The sequence below is a fragment of the Desmodus rotundus genome, chromosome 10, assembly GCF_022682495.2.
Source record: "Desmodus rotundus isolate HL8 chromosome 10, HLdesRot8A.1, whole genome shotgun sequence".
In the NCBI taxonomy this organism is placed as follows: Eukaryota; Metazoa; Chordata; class Mammalia; order Chiroptera; family Phyllostomidae; genus Desmodus; species Desmodus rotundus.
The window spans coordinates 7,421,404-7,442,439 of NC_071396.1; the positions used below are offsets into that span (position 1 = coordinate 7,421,404).

General features: G+C 45.1%; 1 protein-coding gene across 11 annotated transcripts in view; it reads right to left on the bottom strand.

Annotated features, from left to right (window-relative positions):
* Window positions 1-21,036, bottom strand: part of GPATCH2 (G-patch domain containing 2) — a 126,386-nt gene that overhangs the window by 59,572 nt on the left and 45,778 nt on the right. Inside the window, exon 6 of one of the 11 annotated variants that reach the window (XM_045184541.2) lies at window positions 3,780-3,886. The exons of the other annotated variants lie outside the window; for them this stretch is intronic. Within the exon in view, the coding sequence (XP_045040476.2) occupies window positions 3,782-3,886 (105 nt within the window). The 3' untranslated portion in view covers window positions 3,780-3,781. Of the gene's footprint in view, window positions 1-3,779; window positions 3,887-21,036 lie in introns of those variants that run through there. 11 annotated transcript variants of the gene reach the window in all.

Below are 21,036 nucleotides of genomic sequence, written 5' to 3' on the forward strand. Positions count from 1 at the left end.
TAAGAGCCTAAAAGAAACTTGAATTAGCAGACCGCTCAAATACATGGTATTCAAGCAATAAAGAGAATGTACCTCTTCCCACGCCCAACCGCATGCACGCACACACACACACACACAGTGGCTTCCTCTGATTTTACACAATAACAGTGGGAAACCTCGAAGGCTTCTGCAACCACACACACCAGAGGTGCTCTCTCCACTCCGAATCCCTCTGTTTCTCTGATGTCACTTCACAGGATGCCTCACGACACAGTTTTGTACTTGTCTCCTCTGCAAGAACATGTGCTTCCTGAAAGCCGGGGCTACTGTCCAACTCACTGTTGCGTCACCAACCGAACTTGGTGTATCACCAACCGAACTTGGTATACGCCTGCACTGAACCACGCCTGCAGTTAGTCAAAAGCAGAGGTATTGCTCACTACGGCTGACTAGCATTTTGCAATAGTCGTGAAACAACTCAGTGTATACCCCAATTAACTCACACACAGGCTACATACTACACAGTCTTTCGAAAGCCTGGATGTGTTGTTTTCCAAGCCATGTTGCCATCTGTATAGTAAAAACCGTTCTAATAACAGTTTCATAAAATTAGATAGTACAAAAAATAACATTTGGACATATGGCAGAGAATAAACCGAGTGAATGAATATAATTTACTAGGTGTTTTGCATAAAGAATAGTTCACAATTTTTCAAGTATAGAAAATAAAAGAGATGCTATACTATCTTTAATGAATCCCTCACTTTCACTCAAGTTGGTCAAAAGTAATAGGGGAAAAAAGGAGTACAAGAAAAGAGAAGAAAATTGCTGAATTATCTTTCTGGAGCAGCACACTATTAAAAGAATTCGAGAGAGAAAGGAGGCTGTCAAGTATGAGCGTGCACTCCGAGAATACGGCAGGGTGTTAAGTGTTCTTAAAATTCATTCTAGAAGAAGCTGTCCATGAAGCGCTGGTAGCATCCAAGCATCAACATAACTGAACAACTGGAGAAGCACCAGCTGCTCTAGAATTACCCCAGAAGCATTAAGCAGAGCGCCACGGCCCTGGGGTCTGGGATGACGAGATTGTCCAGCGCGGTCGACCGTGGAACACTGATGCACCGCACTCTGCCCAACTCCACAGGTCTGGGTGCACGGACCCGACACCAAGCAGCAAACCCCACTGCTTTCAGCCACTTCTTCTGCTTACTACACTGTTTAGATCTGTGAAGAAGAAATTCAGGAGATCTACAGAAAATACAAGATCACAACTGGTACCTTCTGAAGCCGCCATTGGCTGGACTAAGCAACAATCCGTTGTTTCCTTTGAGTCTGGACCTTTTTGGCTCTCATCCAGTACTCAGTAGGGGACTGGATGTCACATGACCACAGCATTGGTTAGCGTACAGCCCTAACCAATTCTCGTGTTGCCACTTTCTAGCTCTACAGGTTATTTTGCTTCTGTTGCCTTATGAGTATGTGAAAGGGCGATGGCAGAAGGGTGAGCCCTGTCTCACAGGTCTCTGTGAGAATCATACTGATCAGGTCATGTCCAGGGCTGGGAAGGCTGCCAAGCACACAGTAAGGGCTCAGGAGATGCTAGCGGTTGTCAGTAGTAGCAGCACATCTACATTCTGCAGCCCCGATTGGCTTTACCGACAAGATCGACCTTTCGCTTCAGACCACGCTTGCAGGGCTCTTCATTCCTCTGTTGCCAGGGTTGAGTTTCCCTGCCCTGACTTAGTCCAAAGGAAAAAATAACTTCTGCTGTTACTGGACTATTACCTCATTGTCAAGTATCCATCTCCTCAGCCTGAATGGGTGGGTTCTTGACATTGAGGTGACACTGCTTTCTTCTTAGGTTAATGTACATAATTAAGTCAAAGCCAAAAAGAAAAGACTGTTCAAAAATGCATCTCACGTATCCACAGAAGTGCCTGCAGTGTTTGTTGGCTGAACGAATGGACCCCTGACTGCAGTTTCGGGTGGGTGTTCGGTGTCCCGCGAACAGGCACGAAACACCACGAGAAAGGAAGGAGCCGCCAACCACACACTCGAGCAATAGACGCACTTCCTTAACTCTTGATTTCAGGTTTCCCAAGTGGTTTCCGATTTTTTATTCCTTATCTCTTGACCCACCTTTCTTTCTTCCCCAATTCACTGTACTTTTTACTTTTGGTCCTTTGCACGGTTTAATGCAGACCCTGCAGAACTTTCTGGGCATGTGGCTTGTCACCACGACCTTGGACAGCGACCGTTGGCACAACTTCAAACCCACACGTGCCATCAACACGCAGGACAAACTTTCTGGGCTCCGGAGCAAAGCAAACTTATGTATACTTAGTTAAAGTATACATAAAATTGGGTAATTCCTAACAATGATGCATTAGTATTAAAAAAAAAAACCCTGCCAAACATTATAGTTAAGGCCAAGTCGCTTATTTATCTCTCCCAATTTAAACTACTGCAGCTTCCCAGAGTGATATTTTCCGCCCGTCTACAATATCCTGATGCTACTCAGAAATACTAAAATGCAAGAAGTGAAAGAATCATCATTACAATAAATGAGGCCAAACTTACACACCAATGATGGTAGGACAAAGAGTCAAATTCACCAAAATATTCAACAGAACCAAACCAGTTAGGACTTCAGTGCCGGTTTAAACTAAATAAGAAAAAAAAAAAAAAGGAAATACAACTTTCCTACTCAATGATGTGGATTATTCCAGGAGGTTCAGTTGACAGTGATACAGGAATTTCATCCCACAGCATCGTCTGGGGTACCCCAGCAATGTTGCTATGCGGTATGGAGTTTACTAGGGGGGGGCAGAATTCATTTTAACAGCTTTCCAAATACTTAGGCCTTGTGTTTATAGAATCCTTAATGGCCTGAAGGGTCACTTAGGTTTTTTTAGTTTTGCTTGACTGGACGTATGGGGAGAATAATGCGCTCTGTTACACGTCCCATTTGTAGCACATGGATGTCTCAGGACAACTCTGTCGCAAACGTCAAGGGGCTACTCTAGTTGTTTCCAGCCTGCCCGCCGAAACTTAGCCAATGGTAATACCCTGGCCTCTCCACTCAGAGCGGGACCTGGGTCGGAGGGTTAATCACCACAAGGAGCAGAAGAGCTGACCCTTAAGTGTTAAGATGGGCGTAAATCCTAACCCACAACGATGCTTTTTTACCAGCAGGCTCTTCAGGTTCCTCCAGGCCAAGTCTGTGCCCATCATCTCTCTGCTTTGCGGTGTTGGACCCTAACTTTCCCACACTGCGAGGAATGCTCTGCTGTCACTAAAGCGTGGCTGTTTAGGGGTAGATTCATGCCGATGCCTTGTGCTGACTGCCATCGACCCTCGCTTTATCAAATCACTTTCTAGAATGCTCTGCCCACCTGAGGGCAGATGAGAAGGCTCATCGATGTGGGTGAAAGATGCAATTTGGGGGGTAGATGTGGATATAGCACAAGAGTGTACAGTTAGGACTTTCGTGTGGTGAAAACTGAATAGTTTAATAGGTGAAAGTTAATTAAAGCTGTAATTCTACACAGGAAGATATTACTCCAAACAGTTTTTTTCTTAGTAATTCGGGGGGGGGGACATGGATAAGAGTGAGTTCAAGTATAATATAAAGGCTAATTTCATTTCAGAATGAGAAGCATTTCAATATTCCTCCAAAATGTAAATTCCAGGTTGAAAACGATTATTTTCTCAATAAAAGAAGGATCCTTAATTTTAAATCAAAGAATAGTTTATATATTTTTTAAACAGTCTGTATCTGCTCAGTCGAATACCTGGAGAGTCACGAGATGGAAACAGACTGACCACTTGAGATTGGAAAAGGGCGATGTCCACGTGGGTCCCCTGGCGCGCCACCGCGGCAGGTCAGCCTTCGGCTCCTCTTGTCCTACAAACAATTTTCAGGCCCACGCTCAATAAATAAATTGGGTCTCAGTGCTCCCAATCAGGGCTGCACACCCCCTCGGTAGCAGACCCATGATAAATGGACTTATTTTCCCAAATCAAACACTCGAATTTAAATTCAGATGAGTTAATGCAAAGGTCAACATTGTAATCAGTTCTTTTGATCTTTATAGAATTTCTGGAGTAATACATAATAAATCTGAAACAAGGCAATTTGCAGCTCTGTATGTGTGGCTGGCAATAAAAATCTTAACGATCAGAACCTTTATGTACTTAGGGAGCGTTTTACAGTAATGGCCGTGGTAGGAACCTCAATGCATAGGAAACAGTGGCAATAGGGTAGCCCTGAAAGATTTGATTTCTTGATTGTTTCTACAATTTACCTGGAAATTTATATAAAAACTAAGTGAATACGCATCTATGCCAGCTGTATTGTTGCAATGGCCACTACTTTCATTATAATCACCCAGTTTTGGTTCATCTGTTGAACATAAAAATAGCTTAGGATAAATATCGGCATATCAGAGACAAACTAAAGTTCTTCAGTATTTAAATTAAAATTACATTCCTTTGGAGGTTTTTTTTTTTTAATAAAAAAGTTTCTGAGGGTTACGCTATTTAGCAGTCGATAGTTTGCTTCACCTTTATGGCTCACAAGGAAGGCACAGTTGATTATGGTACAATCGCAAAGGGGTTCCAGAGCTCTTTAAAATGAAATTTTAGGGAGGAAAGAAGGGAAAGGGAAAGGAGGGGAGGAGAGAGGGAGGCAAGGTGGGGGAGAAGGAAAACGGAAGGAAAAACAGACCAACAGAAAGTCAGCAGATGGCCCTGCAGCTAAGCCACCTCTGCAGGCTGCCTGGTGCCGCCTGGTGGCACAGGTGGCCTCGGGCTGTTCCCTTCCTTTCCCAGAGAAGCAGCCAAGGAAGGTGTATAATTGCCCTGAAGTGTCAGAGCCCCTGGCTTTTCCACAAAACACTCCATGATGGTGGGGGGAAGAAAGTGGACTTTTATACTGATAGCAGTGACGAAGAATAGCTTGTCAATTTTTTTTTTAAATGTAGGTTCTTTTTTTTAAAGGGATAGAGCCGTGATTACTCCTCTCCCAACAGTAAGGCCGTGGTTCGGCCTTCGTTACACTGGTGTGCACGGCGCTTGCATGATAGTGCTTGCTGCTTGCTCTCGGATCGGTTCTGATTCCAGCTTATGAGCAGACTCTGAGCCATTCCAGTGGTAAACGGGTTTCAGCAAATACTCTGATTTAACATTCAGGATAAGCCTTTAATGAAATTAGTGGTAGGAACAAGCATTCCGATTTCTAGCAGTGAGGAATCTAGCATCTAGGAATTTTGAAGTCATCGTTGCTAGGATTATGTAGCTAAAGGTGAGAAGCAGCAAGAAAAAAGAAAAGAAAAAAGATGACTGTCATCTAGAATCTCTGCTTCCACAGCCTCTCCCTTCAGACCTACCCCAGGGGTAGTCACCCCAAAATATACCCTTGTTGTTCTATCGATGAAGATGAAATAGGACCCCCTACAAAGATTTACTATAACTTGGTTTTTGGATCCAGCTGGATGCCAACATTGGCCACAAAGCTAGACACGTCAGAGCAATTCTGGGACAAATCCATCCACCTGTAGCTTTGGAAATAACTTCCTTGACGGGCAAATTCGAATCAGGTTCCTTAACTCCTTATAGCACCAACACCATACCGCTAGGGCCTCCTCCATCCTTCTAAGGTCTGCTCTTTTAAGACAAAAGAAAAACATGACTCAGGCTGAAAACCCTGTCGATTTCTTCTGAACTGTAACCTTATTTCCCCGGTAAACCTACGCTGCTTCACAGATCGCAGATTCCACTCAACGCATGGAAATTCCGCAGGAAGAAGTGCTGAGGCTCCTGAGCCTCCTAAGACAAATCAGCAGTGCCCTTGTCTCTGCCCCTGCAGTCTCAAATCTACTGTACAGATGTCCTGTCATCACAGTTAAAAGCACAGTCTTGTGAGTCACTAGGGGTCTGACAAGTCAAGTCTCTCAAAGCCTGATACAAAAAGTCCTTGATCTGAAGAAAAGAATCTTTCCATTTTTTTTAGCAAGTTCTACAATGTAGCCTATATTAAAAAAAAAACAGACAATATCATAAACTTTAAGCTTCCACACTCTGTTCAACCTCATAAGTACCCTAAAAATTGGCAATAGTTAAAAGCACAGCCCTGGCTAGTCTGGCTTAGTTGGTTGGAGCAACGTCCTGTAGATCAAGAGGTCACGGGTTCAAATCCCAGTCTGGGCACATACCCAGTCTGCAGGTTCGATTCCTGGTCCAGGCGCGTACTAGAGGCAACCTATTGATGTTTCACTCTCACATCAATATCTGTCTGTCTCTCTCTCTCTCTTCCTCACCCCTCTCCCTCTTCCCCTCTCCCCCCTCCCTTCCTCTCTCTAGAAGCAATGAAAAAATGTCTTCATGTGAGGGTAAATAAATAAATAAATAAATAAAAGCTCATCTATAGGAAAAAATCCAACTTTTTTCTTAACTCACACAAATATTTATTTATCACTAGTATGAGCAGGACAGTGGGTTGAGTAATTCATTACAGAACCTGCAAGTTCACAACACAGACCTTTCAGGGAGGTGGTACGGTGCAAGGCGAGTGCATCCAAGTTCAACCTGAAGCAAGTGTTAAAACCTCTTATGTAAATTATGCTGTAGGCACTCCAGCTGGGCAGAATGGAGTTTCCCAGGTGACAGACAAATCTCCCTCTTCCCTTATTAGCATGCCCTGTGATCCAGCTGTGTCGTTCCTGCTCAACACTGACGTCACGCCCATGGAGGTGTAATTGATGGGCACAAACAAAGACTGGTCTTTGCATACAACCGCTTGTTCTTCCTCTCTATACCCCGTATTTGTTGGACTATAAGACACACCGGACCATAAGACGTACCTAGGTTTTAGAGGAGGAAAATAGGAAAAAAAAAAACCCTCTCCACCACTGCCGCTATCCCCCTTCCCCTGCCCACCGCAGCGAGCCAGGTAAGCTACATTTGGACTGTAAGACACAGCCCCATTTTCCTCCCAAATTTGGCGGGGTGCATCTTATAGTCCAAAAAAACACAGTATACAAGCTTTGTCTAACAGCACCTAAGCCTCTTCTTTTCAAAACGCTTAACTTGGCTTAGCCTCCCCAGGTCTCCCCAGCTCGGCGTTCAACTACACTGATTGTGGACAAGGCACCATGTGAGATTTATTTTGATTAATCTCAATTAATGACCAAATGATAACTGGTAACTCGGATAAATACTTCAAGATATTTTTCCAATTTGATACAAATTCATATTTCCCTTCAGGCTATGGACTCTCCCCCCCCCCCCACCTTTTTTTTGCCTCAACTATTAGCCAATGGATTTGCGGGCTGTCAGTCCTACCTAACATTTGGGAAATGAAGACGGTAAATGCTGCTGTGGGATGAAGATGCTCCAGAAGCATTTACGACATTCCGGCTGCCGTGTATAGGAAGATCAGGACCCCATGAGAAGTCTATTTGATTTGATATCTTCCTTTTCCATCTCTGACCTGATGATACAAGTGAGTGGTCCCATTGCATCTGAGCTACAGCTCACGGACGTCGTTTGAAGGGACCTCACGGAATGCTTATGGCCTCAGGTCATTCGTTCACTGATTGGCTCATTCATTCTCCAGCCAATCAGCAGTTACTGGTCACTCCCATTCCTGTGGAAGATGGCTCTACTCAGAGCTACGTACGGAATAAACGAAGAGCCAACTGAGATAAGTCATTGAGGGAAGGAACCTATACAAACCACGAGGATTTCTTAATCGGCAAGCGAATCTAGAAACTAACCTGTCCTATGCAAATTCATGGGAGTTAGAAAACAGGAAAAGCTTAATTACTGAAAATGTTCGCGGCACGTAGGTACACCGGTTAGCGGGGTGCAAAAATCATGCGTTACTTGGATGCCAACTGCTTTAAATGATGTGCAAACAAAATCAAACCTCATTTCCTCCTGATTACTTCTTTAATGGGAGAGCTCTGGGAGGAGTACCTGTCTCTTCCCCAGGTTCGGCTGCCTGTCTTCCGAAAGGCCGACCTCGTACGTGTTCCGTTCCTCTCTCCCTGAATACTACACATGCTCCCATCTTACCCCCCGGAATACGGGCCTTAGAGGCAGCATGGTCCAGCGGCAAGGCCTAGGTTCTGCGGCCAAAGTTGGAGCTGTGACACTGGGTGGGCTTCTAATCTCTCCAAGCCCCAGGCTCCTCAGTGATTAAGAATATGTAGTTTTATAGGCTGGGATGAGGAGTGAAGACATATATAAATACCTAGCAAAAGACCTACCATAGACTAGGTGCCCAAGAAAACACAACAACAACAGTACTTCCTAATATTCCTTTATTCACCACGTATTTGTGGGTAGCCATTCAGCGCTGGACAGTGATGTGGCTGCAGGGACACAGTCGTGATATAAAACAGCCCTTGCCCTCAACGTTGCCATTCCCATGAAGAGAGACCAACAGTCATCACATGAAAAAGATAAAGCCATCCGAGATAGTGTTTAAAGGCCAACTGATTATGTTACCATCATTAATTGTGATTTTTTTTTAGTGAAGGATACTCATCCACAACTGAAAGTCACGTTTTCTTGTTACCTTCTTGATTAAAAAAAAAAAAAAAGACTGAACAAAAATCTATCAATAAATAAAAAGTGTTTAACAGCCTACTTCAAAAACGGAAACTCGAACAGTAAAATTTATTTCCAAAACTAAAGTAGCTGACGTTGAACTAGAAATCAAGTAATTTTTCACGTTATTTTAAAACCATTTTTTACTTCTATTAGCCAGTCAAAAGTGACTGTCTTGCTTTATGTAATCTTAATGAACAAATATTTTCAGTCTAAGCAATAAAAAGGCTGTGATAGTGAGCTGTATTTTTATAGTTGTATATTATACTAATATAAAAGTATTTAAGTATATGTAGGGATGTCTAGCTGAGCGTGATTACACAGCAGACGACCGTAGATTTCATGGAGAATTTTTGCTGACCTGGAAAGATAAGGTTCCACACACATATGTTATACTATAAATCTCTAAAAAGTTCATTCGTTGAAATAAAATTTTATTTTAATCAAACTCATTCTAGAACCCCCACCTTCTTAGGAAATAAAACAGGAAATTCTCTTTCATGGTGAATAAAATAGAGAGACACCTGGCCCAGTCAGGAGCATAAATTTGGTCAGGTCAGAAACAGAAAGTGATTTCTAACCAGTAGACAACGTCTGTGCTCTCCGGAGGTGGCATGGGCTCTCTGCTTGGCACCAGCGCCACCAAACAGTAAAGGCAGGGTGTCATGAATGCGTTCATTTCACTCTGTGTCAGTTAGGGAAGAGTCTCACGAAACCAGGGTTCCTGTAAGCGGTAGCATCACTTGGGAACTAGCTAGAACTGAAAATCCTCAGCCCCTAACCCAGAGGCTCTGAATGAGACCCGGTGGTGTAGGGGGGTGGGGGGGGGCAGGGGGGAGTGGCCAGCAACCTGTCATTCAAGAAGCCCTGCAAGTGACTCTGATGCACAGAGAAGTTCATACCACTGCTCTAGGGTAATGCATTCAAAAATTCAAGACTGCTGTTCTTTTCCATTTGAACCTTGAAAACAGGGCCCCAAAAGTCCCCCTTGCCTACTCCATTAGCAACCTGAACCCTAAACGAAGACACAGAAACACCAATGTGGTATTTGAACAATACTGTCTAACACTTCTTGAAAATGTTGTGCCAGAAATCATGCAACAATTTACATTCATGAGCACAATAAAAGGCTACAAGAGAAGGGCTATTATTGACCCACTTTACAAAGGGAAAACTAGGATTTAGTTAGGAGTTTTGCAACTTGTATAGGGTCAAATGGCAAGTAAGTAAAATAACTTGAATGCTTGAAGAACACTCGATAACTACAATCATATAATGTCATCCAATTGCATTTAAATTATTTAATTTTCAGTCATCATAGTCTTGGATGCCATTAGTAATATTTCTCAGCATTAAATGCCAAGGGCTTTATTAACAGATTCAGACAAATTGTTTAATAATATCTCCTTCTAACATAAGCCATATGTCTAGATGTGAAGTACCTAAAGAAAATACTGACATACTAATAGCTCAGCCTAATGTATATGAATAAAACCTCATATATTCCTTTTTGTGTGTGTGTGTGTGTGTGCTGAAACAACCTCAATAAGAAATCAGCTGTTACATATACAGGTGACACCTCAACAAACTGCTGTTCATTAGGTTCTTACGCAGGTTCGTAGGACATATCCGTATCCATATGGATACTACTCAACACGTAATTACGTCATCGCATGTACTAACATGTCTGGCTGAAGGTGTATGCCGCCTAATACAAACGCTGCGCTGGCTTGTCTGCTCCCGAGGCAGGAAAGGCAGCGAGGGCGCCCCGGGAGGGCACGAGGAAGAGCCAGCGTGCGCCCCAGGATTTCCGCTGCGCAGGGACGGGAGGCCCAGATGCTCCCGTGCCACCATAAATTATGTGAGGACGGATGGCCAGGCCGCAGAGGGCTTCCAAAAATAGGCTGAAACTGCCCACGGCCCGAAAGCAAACGGCCTCAGTTCCAATACGAGAAAACAGTGTTCTTGACATGTATCTCCGCGCGGCCACGACAGGGGGATGCTAGGTCTGCAGACAGGAAGCACAGTGTGCTCGGGCTCTGAAACTGGAAGTTGTTATTCCATCAAGGCACTAAGATGCAAAGAAATCTGCATGAGTCCGGGGCCTCTGGGCTGAGAGATTTACCGGGAAGGAAATACAAGTGAGCGAGAGCAAGTCAGGTGCGCTGGGGAGACACGGAAACCGCGGACGTTTAACCTTGGACATCTCAGGAGTTAAAGTGAACTTGAATGACATAATTACTGGTTTAGCTAAAAATATGTATGGGTGTAATAATAACAGAAAGAGGACCATAAATCAAAGCAAAAATGAGCAAAGGGTTCCACTGTCGATTGTTAATGAGTTCGCTTTTTTTAAAGGACAACGCCACGTCTAACATGTTCAGAGATAGTTATATGATCTTTTTCCTGAAAAGATGGAAAATAAATAGAAAAAAAGGTAATAAAAGCACACTAAGAGAATGTTTATAATCTTTATTAAAGGTGTCTGTGGTTGATAGAGAAGGAAACTGATCACCTATCAGCTACTAAATTTTTATTTTAAAAACATAATCACAATAAAGACAACATAGAAAATGTATAATTATGTGGTCATCATAAACGAAGGTTCTGACTTTAAAAAAATTTGATCTGCCTCTAAAGGGGAGAACAGTCATTGCAAGAATTATATCGTGTTGATTAATCTGATCACAGCCATTCAAGTGAACATGGCTTCATTTTAAATCACACCGTTTTGGGTTAATTTTGACAGAAATGTCATGGACACACTGTTATTATCAAGAGTGTGCGTGTGCGTGTGCGTGTGTGTGTCAACAATAGTAAAGTATTTAGGGAATTTAGGCAATACCTTACGAATAATTTCAAAGTCCCCACAGTTTTTTGTATTGTCTTTAGGACTGCTTCAGAATTAATAATAAATTATATTACGCTGAAGAAAATATACATTACTCAACATAACCTCATACGATCCAAGGCACAGATTTCAACTGTGATTCAGGCTGTGTTAAAATTACGTGCTCATCTGAGAAGTCATTTGTCGGGAATGGAAAATAACATTAGCTCCGTTTTGCAAACAGAGCTGCATTTTTGTGTAACTGAGAAGTGACCAGGAGCCTTCAGACGGGGCGAAAATGTTACATTGAACTACCAAGAGAGAGCCGAGCAGTGGAAAGCCATATTGTCCCACAGCATGAAGTGATCAGATACCTGCCTACGATGATGGACAGCTCTGGCCCAGTGAGCGGGTGAAAAAAATCCCATTTACTCTCGTCCAGATGGGACCAACTGGACGCTTCAGCGCAAACAACTCATCCTTCTTCGGACCTTCTTGTCCAGCTCCTGAGCTGGCTCGGGCTGATAATGATGGATATCAAGGCCACAGTGAAGTGGGCGACACCAGAAGCCTTGTTATAGCTGCCAGTCTTCCCGTCTTGTCATTATTACACATTGAAGATTTATTTGGGTTTATTGTTGTGCGTAGGGTCTAGCCATTTGCAATTCATCACTTACTACAGAAAGTTCAAGATGGTGGCCGAAGCTATAATTGCCACCTCCACCTGCTTCTGGAAATTATGAGGTCGCTAGCGAGGGCAGCCCAGTCTCCGCTGAGCCCCAAAAGTCACAGCAGCCTCTGGTATAAAAGACTCAGGCCCTAACTTCACTTGGGCGTCTCTGAGATCGCATTAATGATGCTGCGTTGGCTGTCAGCTGATGAAATTGGCTCTGCAGCACAGCTGTTCTATGGCAAACATGGAAAGGTTAGAACTACAGGAGAGAAAGGATGAAACAATTACAACCGCCACTGTCTGAGCGCTATTGTTACCACTGCAGAAGCTATCGGTACTGTGTTTGATTCAGAAACATATAACCCCATTAACAAGGCACATTTCTTTTATTCCACTGGATACAATCTTCTTATCTTCAGAAGTCAGCCTAGTCTAACTGCAAATCTGTTTGGGAAGCAGGTGGAATATAAATCGTACCAAAAAAAAAAAAAAAGCCACCTCAGTACTTTGGCAGAACTGATAGAATAGTTATATTAAATGTGAAGACATCATTTTGTTTCTATTACAGACATTTAAGAAAAATCCTTATATATTTGTGGTTTGCATGTCACTACCAGTATATTAAATAAGTCTAACTCAGAAAAAGTCAATAATAAAAGCCATTCTTTTAAAAAAAATTGTCTTTTCTCCTACATTTCTCAGTTTCATTTTTTAAGCTACAAACATTTTTATTTTCCATCTAAAGTAGTTAGGAAAAAACTTGAGAGCTTTTGCCTGTACTACTGAGCATTCGAGGTTTTACAGCCAGCTCCAAAGAGCAGGAGCTTATACGATTTCCACTCAGCCGAGATGTATGATTCACTCATCACTGTACTTCGTGTACAGATGGCCTGAAAATTTACAACCCCTGATCTTTTCCTCCTCGGTATTATGCCATTGCTTGGTTTCTGCATCCTCGCTGTTAATGGATTTCTAAAACCAAGATTTACTGAGATAGGTGTTTTTTTGTTTGTTTGTTTCAGGTCCTCTTTTTAAAAAGTCAACGGGGCAAGTCATGCAGAAGAAAGGTAAGCTCGTTTCAGAATTTAATCTCAAACACCAGCTCTTTACAAAGCTTGTCTATATCTTGTTTTATTCCTGTGTCTCACGATACTCAGCGATCCCATTTGATAAGGTTACGGAAGAAGCAGAGTTCTAAGTGGGAAGTTTCTGTCTGCAGCTTCTTTCTGAGTGGCTTCATGCACACGCCACTGTGTACACTGTTTCACGTACACGCCGCCTGCCACGCTGGCCAGTGCCAGCTTGGGAGGACACAGGTCCCATTTCGTGGCTGCGTGTGTGTTCGGGGGGGGGGGGGGGGTATGAAGGTTTGGACGGGACCGTGCATTTTTACTGTCAGAGGCGTGGGCCCATTTTGAGCCCCACCTGACTCACTGCAGGAACCCTGTGGGGTAGGGACTTCTCAGTGGAAGTGTCTCTCCCAAACCTAAGGAATGTATATTAACACCACGTTTGCCAGAGGGCTGCCAGAAACTGGGGGGCTGAGCACCCTTCTCCTCCTCGGTGTCCCCCTCTGGGGAGCAGCTCAGAGTAAAGAAAGGCAGGAGCTGCTAGGTGCCTGTCGTGACAGCCAAAAGGGAAAACTCCTGCCAGCCTGGGGGGACTAGTTCACAGACTGAGACATTGCTACAAGAGTATTGGGGAACAGGACCACGAATTAGGGATGTGTGTTCCCATCTACCCCCACTTAGGGAATCTGTATGGTTTGAAAGAGAGTCGCGCAATTTCCAAGGCAGATCCGGCCGACATAACTCCTATTGTGGTTATATGGGCAGACAAGGGCACGCAGCAGCAGAGGGGTGCCTGGGATTCTGACCTCCCACGCGCTTCTAACTTACACCTGAACTTCACCTTCCCGTTCACGGACTTCGTACCCCATCCCACAGCCATCTGGTGAGGGAGGGGTTAATATGACACCATTTTATAGGGGGAGAGGCTGAGGCTGAGAGAGGGCAGGGTTTTTCCAAAGTCACAAAACAGGCTAAGGGGCAGAGCTGGGTCTGTGGTCCCAAGTCCAGAGACCAGACCCTTTGTACTAAACCACAGGCAGATCGAAACGCAGCTCGAGTTAGAAGTCATTTGAATTGCCCTTTCATTCCGAATCCTGACAACGTTTTTGAGATTATGTAACGAATGAATTTACATCTCTATATTTTCTGCAGGAAAGCGTATCTTCTTTTTTAGAACATGAATCTAAACTATGGGACAGAAACACAAACACTGAAGAAAAAAACAACATGCATTTGTTTTGCCCCTTTTTTATTAAACATAGTGAGATGTAGTTTACATGGTTTGAGCAGTTTAAAGAGCAACGGCCCGGCCGAGAACTAGAATGCTGACTGATCCCAGATGCCCCTGCCCCACGGCCGGTGGCATTTGCCCCTTCCTCCCTCTGCTCTTCTCCTCCGGCAGCAACTAACCCTGAATTCTGATTTAATCTTTTTCTCTTTAATTCAGTAGTTTTGCCACCAGACTACACGTCCGTAAACAATACCGTTTAGTTTTGCCAATCTTTGAACTTTGTATAAATGGAATCATACAACACACACACACACACACACACACACACACCCATGCCATATATATATAAATCTGCAAGTTGCTTTTTTCTTCCCACACTGTGTTTTGAGGTTCATTAACGTGGACACAGGTAGGGGGAGTTACTTAACTTTTACTAGTGATATACTATTCCACTCAACAAATATTCTACGGCTTATCCATTCTCCTGCTGATACACACTTGGGGGCGGGGGTGGGAGGGTTCTGCCTGGTTTTTCACTTTTACAAAGATTTCTTCTACGGGTACTTTTGAACACGGCTCCTAGCACAAAGGTGTAGGAGGTTCTCTGATTGTATAGCTTGGAGCCAGCTGCCCATCCCTGACACGTGCCATTGCGGGCCCCGCCCTTCCCCAAACACTCAGAGAGGTGCCTGCTCCGAAGCAGTTTTTCAGGAATCCCGTCGTCCCCACCCCGCTAAGAATTTGTGTCGTGATGTCAAGTCCCACCATGCTGATGAGGGACAAAGCATACGTCATTGGGGTCTCCGTGAGAGTTCCCTAATTTCTAATCAAGCTGAACGCAGTTCAAGCTCATGGGCCGTTTTCACTCGCTTTTTTATAAAATATCTGTTCTCTTCATTTGCCCACCTGTGTATCAGGTGTTGGTTTTTCACTTACTACTGATTTACGTTGGGACATATTTCAGCTCCTGAACCTGGACAGTGTTCTGTGTCCCTAAGAGCTTCCCCCCGTCTGCAGCCTGGGGCGCGTGTGTAGGCTTCCACTCTCGTTTACAAGCGCCCCATCCTTTCGCTGTGATGTGGTTGAATTTCAAGCTTTTCCTTTGTGGGCCATACTTCTGTCTGTCTTTAAGGGGTCTGAGGTCTCACAGCTGTTCTCTGCTATTTGTCCTGAGAACGTCACAGCTCTGCCTTCCCACTTCCATGTTCAATCCACTAGGGGTCGGTTTGGGGGGACCCAAACCACACCCCCTATCCCCATATGGGTAAGTCCCTGTCCCTTCATCACTGACTAAAAAGTCCACTCTCCCCCACCTCCGGGTGTCACCTCTGCCGTATGTCAAGTGACATTATCCGTGTGGCTTTGTTTTAGACTCCGTGCTCAGTTTCCCTTATTATTTTTCTATTCCTGCATGGAGGCCTGACTGCCCATTAATGCGCCTTCCATGAGATAATATTTTGGATTCCTAAACATGTTCAGGACACGATACTCATACTGTGGATCGGGCAGAAACCAAACTTCACTGCCATGTATCAAGTTAATAAGCTGAGGACACGAGTTACCCTGTAACGTGCTTCGGAGTCGCGAGCCACAGCTTATAATTCGAGGGCAGACGGTTTTCCACGCCCTGACTTTTTCAGAGCATTTCCATGTTATCTCATTAATCTCAAACTGAAAGTGATACTAATTATTTAGAACGGCTCTATATTATTGTGGGAAAAGCACAGGCTTTGGCGTCACAGACAAATGATTAGAAACCGGGCTGTACGGAGTCTGGGCATAATCTTGGGCATGTCATCTACCTTTCTGAGGCTGAAGTCACCTCATCCGCTAGTGCTGGTAGCCGCTGTCTCTAAAGGGTTTCTGATGTAGGGGGTGATACACATAAACACTTAGCACTGACGTGTAGTGAGCATTAAACAAAGCATATAGACTTTAACAGTGGATACACATGGACTCGGGTATCTTCTACTAACACGGCTGAGGCTATGATAACATTAAATAACAGCGGCATCAGACATCAAACGCGCAAACTTGATTATCTGCTGCTGTACCTAAGTGTCCTGCAGAGCCCCGACGCGGGCTTAAAAAGTCAATACCTAACCCAAAAGTTTATCAGCCTTCCTGCCACCCGATTCCTGCTCTTTCGCATCTATTTTTAAACTCCAGCTCCACTACCCTCCCTGTGTAGAGTTCCCACGTCCCACCCCATCAAAGCTCAGAGAAGTTGGGAATCTCCGTGAAAAGAAAACAGAAGACCACAGTTAGGCAAAACCCAGACGAAGGCCTCAAAGCTGCCCCTGACACCTCCTCCCTGTCACCCCACCCAGTGCTGCACTGGGCCCCACAGTGATATGTGTGCTCATAGTAATCCACACAGATCATTCAAAACTGCACCAACTCTTCCTGAGCGTTCCAGCAGAATCCTGTGAAAACAATGCGGTTGTTTAGTGCTGAGAAAACTGAGGCACGAAGAGCTTCCACGACAGGTCTAAGCTCCGAGCACTAGACCTAGAACTGGAACCAGATCGGGTGACAACACCTCTCCACTCCTACGCTACTCCACGGCCGTGCACCACTGGTCTTGCTGGTAAACCTACATACATCACCTGCCTGCTAAACGCCCTTTACAAGGTGTTAAGAAGTGACCTAATTCTAGGCATATTTTGAATGTCGACCCTTCAATTGCTCCTCAGTGCCTATGACACAAAAGGACGAATTCCTCTTTCCAAAGCCCCACTGAGAACTGGCCTCTCGGCCCTCCCTGAGCCCGATGTTGCACTGTCTGTCACCCATGCTCGCTACTCCTGTCTCTGTCCTTCGCCAAGCACCGTACCTACTGTTATCTCTTCACAGTACAAACACACAAACTGGACGACAGGGATGGGGAAAAAGGAGGGAAAAACAACTGGCAACCAGGCAGACTGGAAGCAAGAGGGCGTGCAGTCCCCAGGGAGCCCAGGGTGCAGCCGGGCTGCGTGGGAGAGGGAAGAAGTGAGGCTGAGAGAGAGCCAGCCGGCACCACCCAGCAGTTCAGCAAGGAGCCAGAAACTGAGCCTGGCTGAACGGAGAAACTGGGCAGCAAGCAGGAGCCCCAGAGCGAGGGAGAGCCAGAGAGCTGTGAGGCTGTTAATACACACTCAAGAGGGATGGACAGACAGACACACACACAAAAATCCAGAGTGAGGGAGGGTATTGTGTGCATGGCTCCCTCTTCCTCCTCCCGCCCTCCCTCTGGTTCCTGGTCACCCTGCTTGTCCTCAGGGCTCAGCTCAGGGACCTTCTACGGCAACCCCTACCCCCCACACCGAGAGCGTGTGTCTTGGACCCACCTCCTTCCTCCTGCCCCCAAGGGGTCCAGCTTTTACCTCCTCACAGCACTTGGCCCATGCTTTTGGATGTGTCTGACTCTCTTCGTCATTCCCCTGACAATGCCTTGGGAGAATTTCCCCCTTAACCAGCAATGTCTTACATAAACTGGGGTGCAGTAAACACCAAAGGAAGGAAAAATGCCAGTTTTCCAACTTCTCCAACAAACACTTTCCAAATTGAATAAACACGCCGCTCCAATCTCTCTCTCTCTCTCTCTCTCTCTCTCACACACACACACACTCTTTAACACATTTTTCTTCAAACATGATGAAATGTTATCAAATAAAACATTAAGTGCATATATAAAACTCAACTTTCTGAACCACGGCTTTCATGTGTGCCCACTTTAGAGCGGTTTCTCAGCCTGGCACAGCTGTGACGTGCGGACGATCTTTCTCTGCTGGGGGCACTGCCGGAGGCCGCCCCCAGCCGGCGCTGACAACCGCAGCTGGCTGCTCTCTGCACGCTCTCTCTCTCTCCCCCTCAATTTAGGACAATCCCATTTTAAGGCCGACCCAGGCTGTGGTGTGAGTTGACAGGGTAAGAAGGGCAAAGCTCCATCAGTCCAAAGCTCCTTTCAAAATGCAAGAGAATGTCACTCCTTTGAAAAGGAAGTTTGAAATGTGTAACTATGTGTGATGATGGACGTTAACTAGACTTACTGTGATAATCATTTTGCATTATAGGCATAAATCATATCATTGTAAAACTAATCTGTCTCAATATAAACAAGGCAAGTTTTGATAACATGAGTAACTCCATTCACTTTGAAAAAAAAAAAAAACACGTGCAAATTATTTACACCCGTTGTGGGCACTGCAGTTTCAGTTATTTCTGCGATACACTGATGTTTTCCTTGTGGGCAGAATCAAACCGGACATTTAAAATTACAACTCGGAGTGGGGGTGAATAACGGCATGTGCTACAGAACTTAGTAAAATAATCGCAGACAGCCCTGCTCTGCTGCCCAGAGCGCAGGCGGCACTAGAACTGACAAAAGGTTTACCCAAGAGCATGCACAGCCGTTGCTGCGCTGAATTCAATTTGGAGAGTGAAAAACGAAAAACTACGCAGCACTTCAAGTGGCGAGGAGATTTATGATGACGTTGGTCACTGCGGGTGTGTGTGTGTGTGTGTGTGTGTTGAGTTAACGCCTTGCCTACAAGCCCACCACACTCGGCTGACGCGCCTTCTCTTCACTTTTTCCCTGCGAATCATGGTCCCATGACTCTTCAAATTTTGATCTGTATCAACTTCATTTTCAAAGCTGGATCTTTGCCCATCAGTTTTTACTTCCTCTTCTCCAGTGGCCTTTCCCCCACTTTCTTCTGAGACAACTGTCTCTGTCTGGACGGCCAAGGAGGTCTGAGCGGCACGCCTGCAGACCATGCCCTGGTCAACCAGACTGTCACCTCTATTCTCTTCCCCAGATGAGTGCAGGAGATACAGCAGAGGGACAGGGTGGGGCACACAGCTCAGACTCCCCTCTTTTGCAGGGTATGTCTAAGTATTTGCTTCACTTTTCAAATGACCCAATGGATCTTTTCTGGGCAATGCCGAACCCTGAAGGACAGGGAACTCCCCTCTCTGAGGATTGCCCTGGTTTAGGTTTCTCCGAGCAGGTATATTGGCATTCGCCCCCAGCAATACTACCCCTCCTCTCCCAGGCATGCTGGGTTCCTACCTCTCTGAGCTCGCACCTGCTCTCCTTCCCACCAGGGGTCAGGGTGCCGGAACTCTGCAGCCACACGGGGGCCCCAGGTGGCAGGCTCACCTTCAGCAACTCCAGTGACCTGGAAAGTGCCCCAGTGTTTAGGGAGGAGGGAGGCAAATACCTCTGACAAGTGGCTCCCAAGGATGCCTCCTTCTTTCTCCGAGATGCACTTTACACTGACTTCATGAGCAGGGGCACACCGAGTCCTGGGGTGTGGCACAGAACAGAGCGTATTATTTTATAACTTTCCAGGTCGTGCAATGTTCCCAACAGACTCGTGCTTAAAGTCCAAGGCTGAATGACTTACTGTGACTGGACGCCACTTCCTGACTCCTTCACCAGGCCTAAGGCCACTTATGGAGTCAAGGGCTCCATGCAGCAGCCTCAGGACACCACTAGGACAGAAAAACTCTGATGGAGAAAACCTAAGGCCTGGTCTTCACAACGTTAAGGTTAAATAACAGAGGCAAGAGCAACCGCATAACTCAAGAGCCAAAAGGTTGGCATGGGAACCGCAGGTCAGCTTGTGCTAGCTGTCTAGTCTGAAACAAGTGGCCCGGGTCCCTGAGTTCCCATTTTCTCATCAATGAACTGGAGATAGACGTGTGTGTCCAAACCACAGCATTGGATTAGTATCAAACGAGTCACTTATTAGCAGTGTGACTCCGAATACATTACTTAATCTCATTATGTTTCGGTTTCTTCATCTGTTAAAAATAGATGTTATCCACCTCATATGGTTATTCTAAAGATTATCTGAGATACTTGGCATGTAAAAAAACAAAGATGAGCCATTTGAGTTATAAAAGTATTACAAAATACTTGGTAACAGGCTAGTTTTCTCCCATTATGCACCTGTCATGTAATTGCTGTTATTGACAAAGACCCTGGAGAAGGCTGAGTTGCTATGGGTTTTCCGTTGAGTTCTAGCCCACCCTTCGATTCCAAAGAGTCCCCACTGGTCTGAGTTCATGGTCAGACTGAAGCTGTCCCACAAGTAGGGAAACCCCTCCGACTACCCATGCTGAGCACCCGTACCCTGAATTCCTATTCAGAATTTTACACTGAACTAGGAGAGTCGCCCACAGGGCAATACTTGCCAATGCGTTTGAACTACAAGTAAACAGCCACCATTAATTCGCCTTTTCCTTGAGATAACGAATTTTGTCTAGTGTAGACTCAGATTCATCTGCAACCACAATAACTGGTGACATCATTCAATCCTTGGGATTTTTAATAAGTAGAAAAATGTCACTATAGATAATGCTGCCTCCTCACAGACTGAGCCACGACTGATGAGACTGGATCTGAGCCAAGCAAACATCTTTATTTCCATGAAGGAGGCTGGCAGGGGGAAAAGGACACTCTCAGGCCCCGCCCACATCTCCTGAATCAGACTCTGGGAGGCAGAGGCCCCGGAAGTTTGGGTTTTACCAAGCCTATCAGATGACGCTGACGATTGATTGCCAACGGTTAAGAATCACTGAGCTAATCAATACCTGAGATTCCCTGACTAATACCAGGCCCCCAAAACTTCTGGGTGAGACTTAA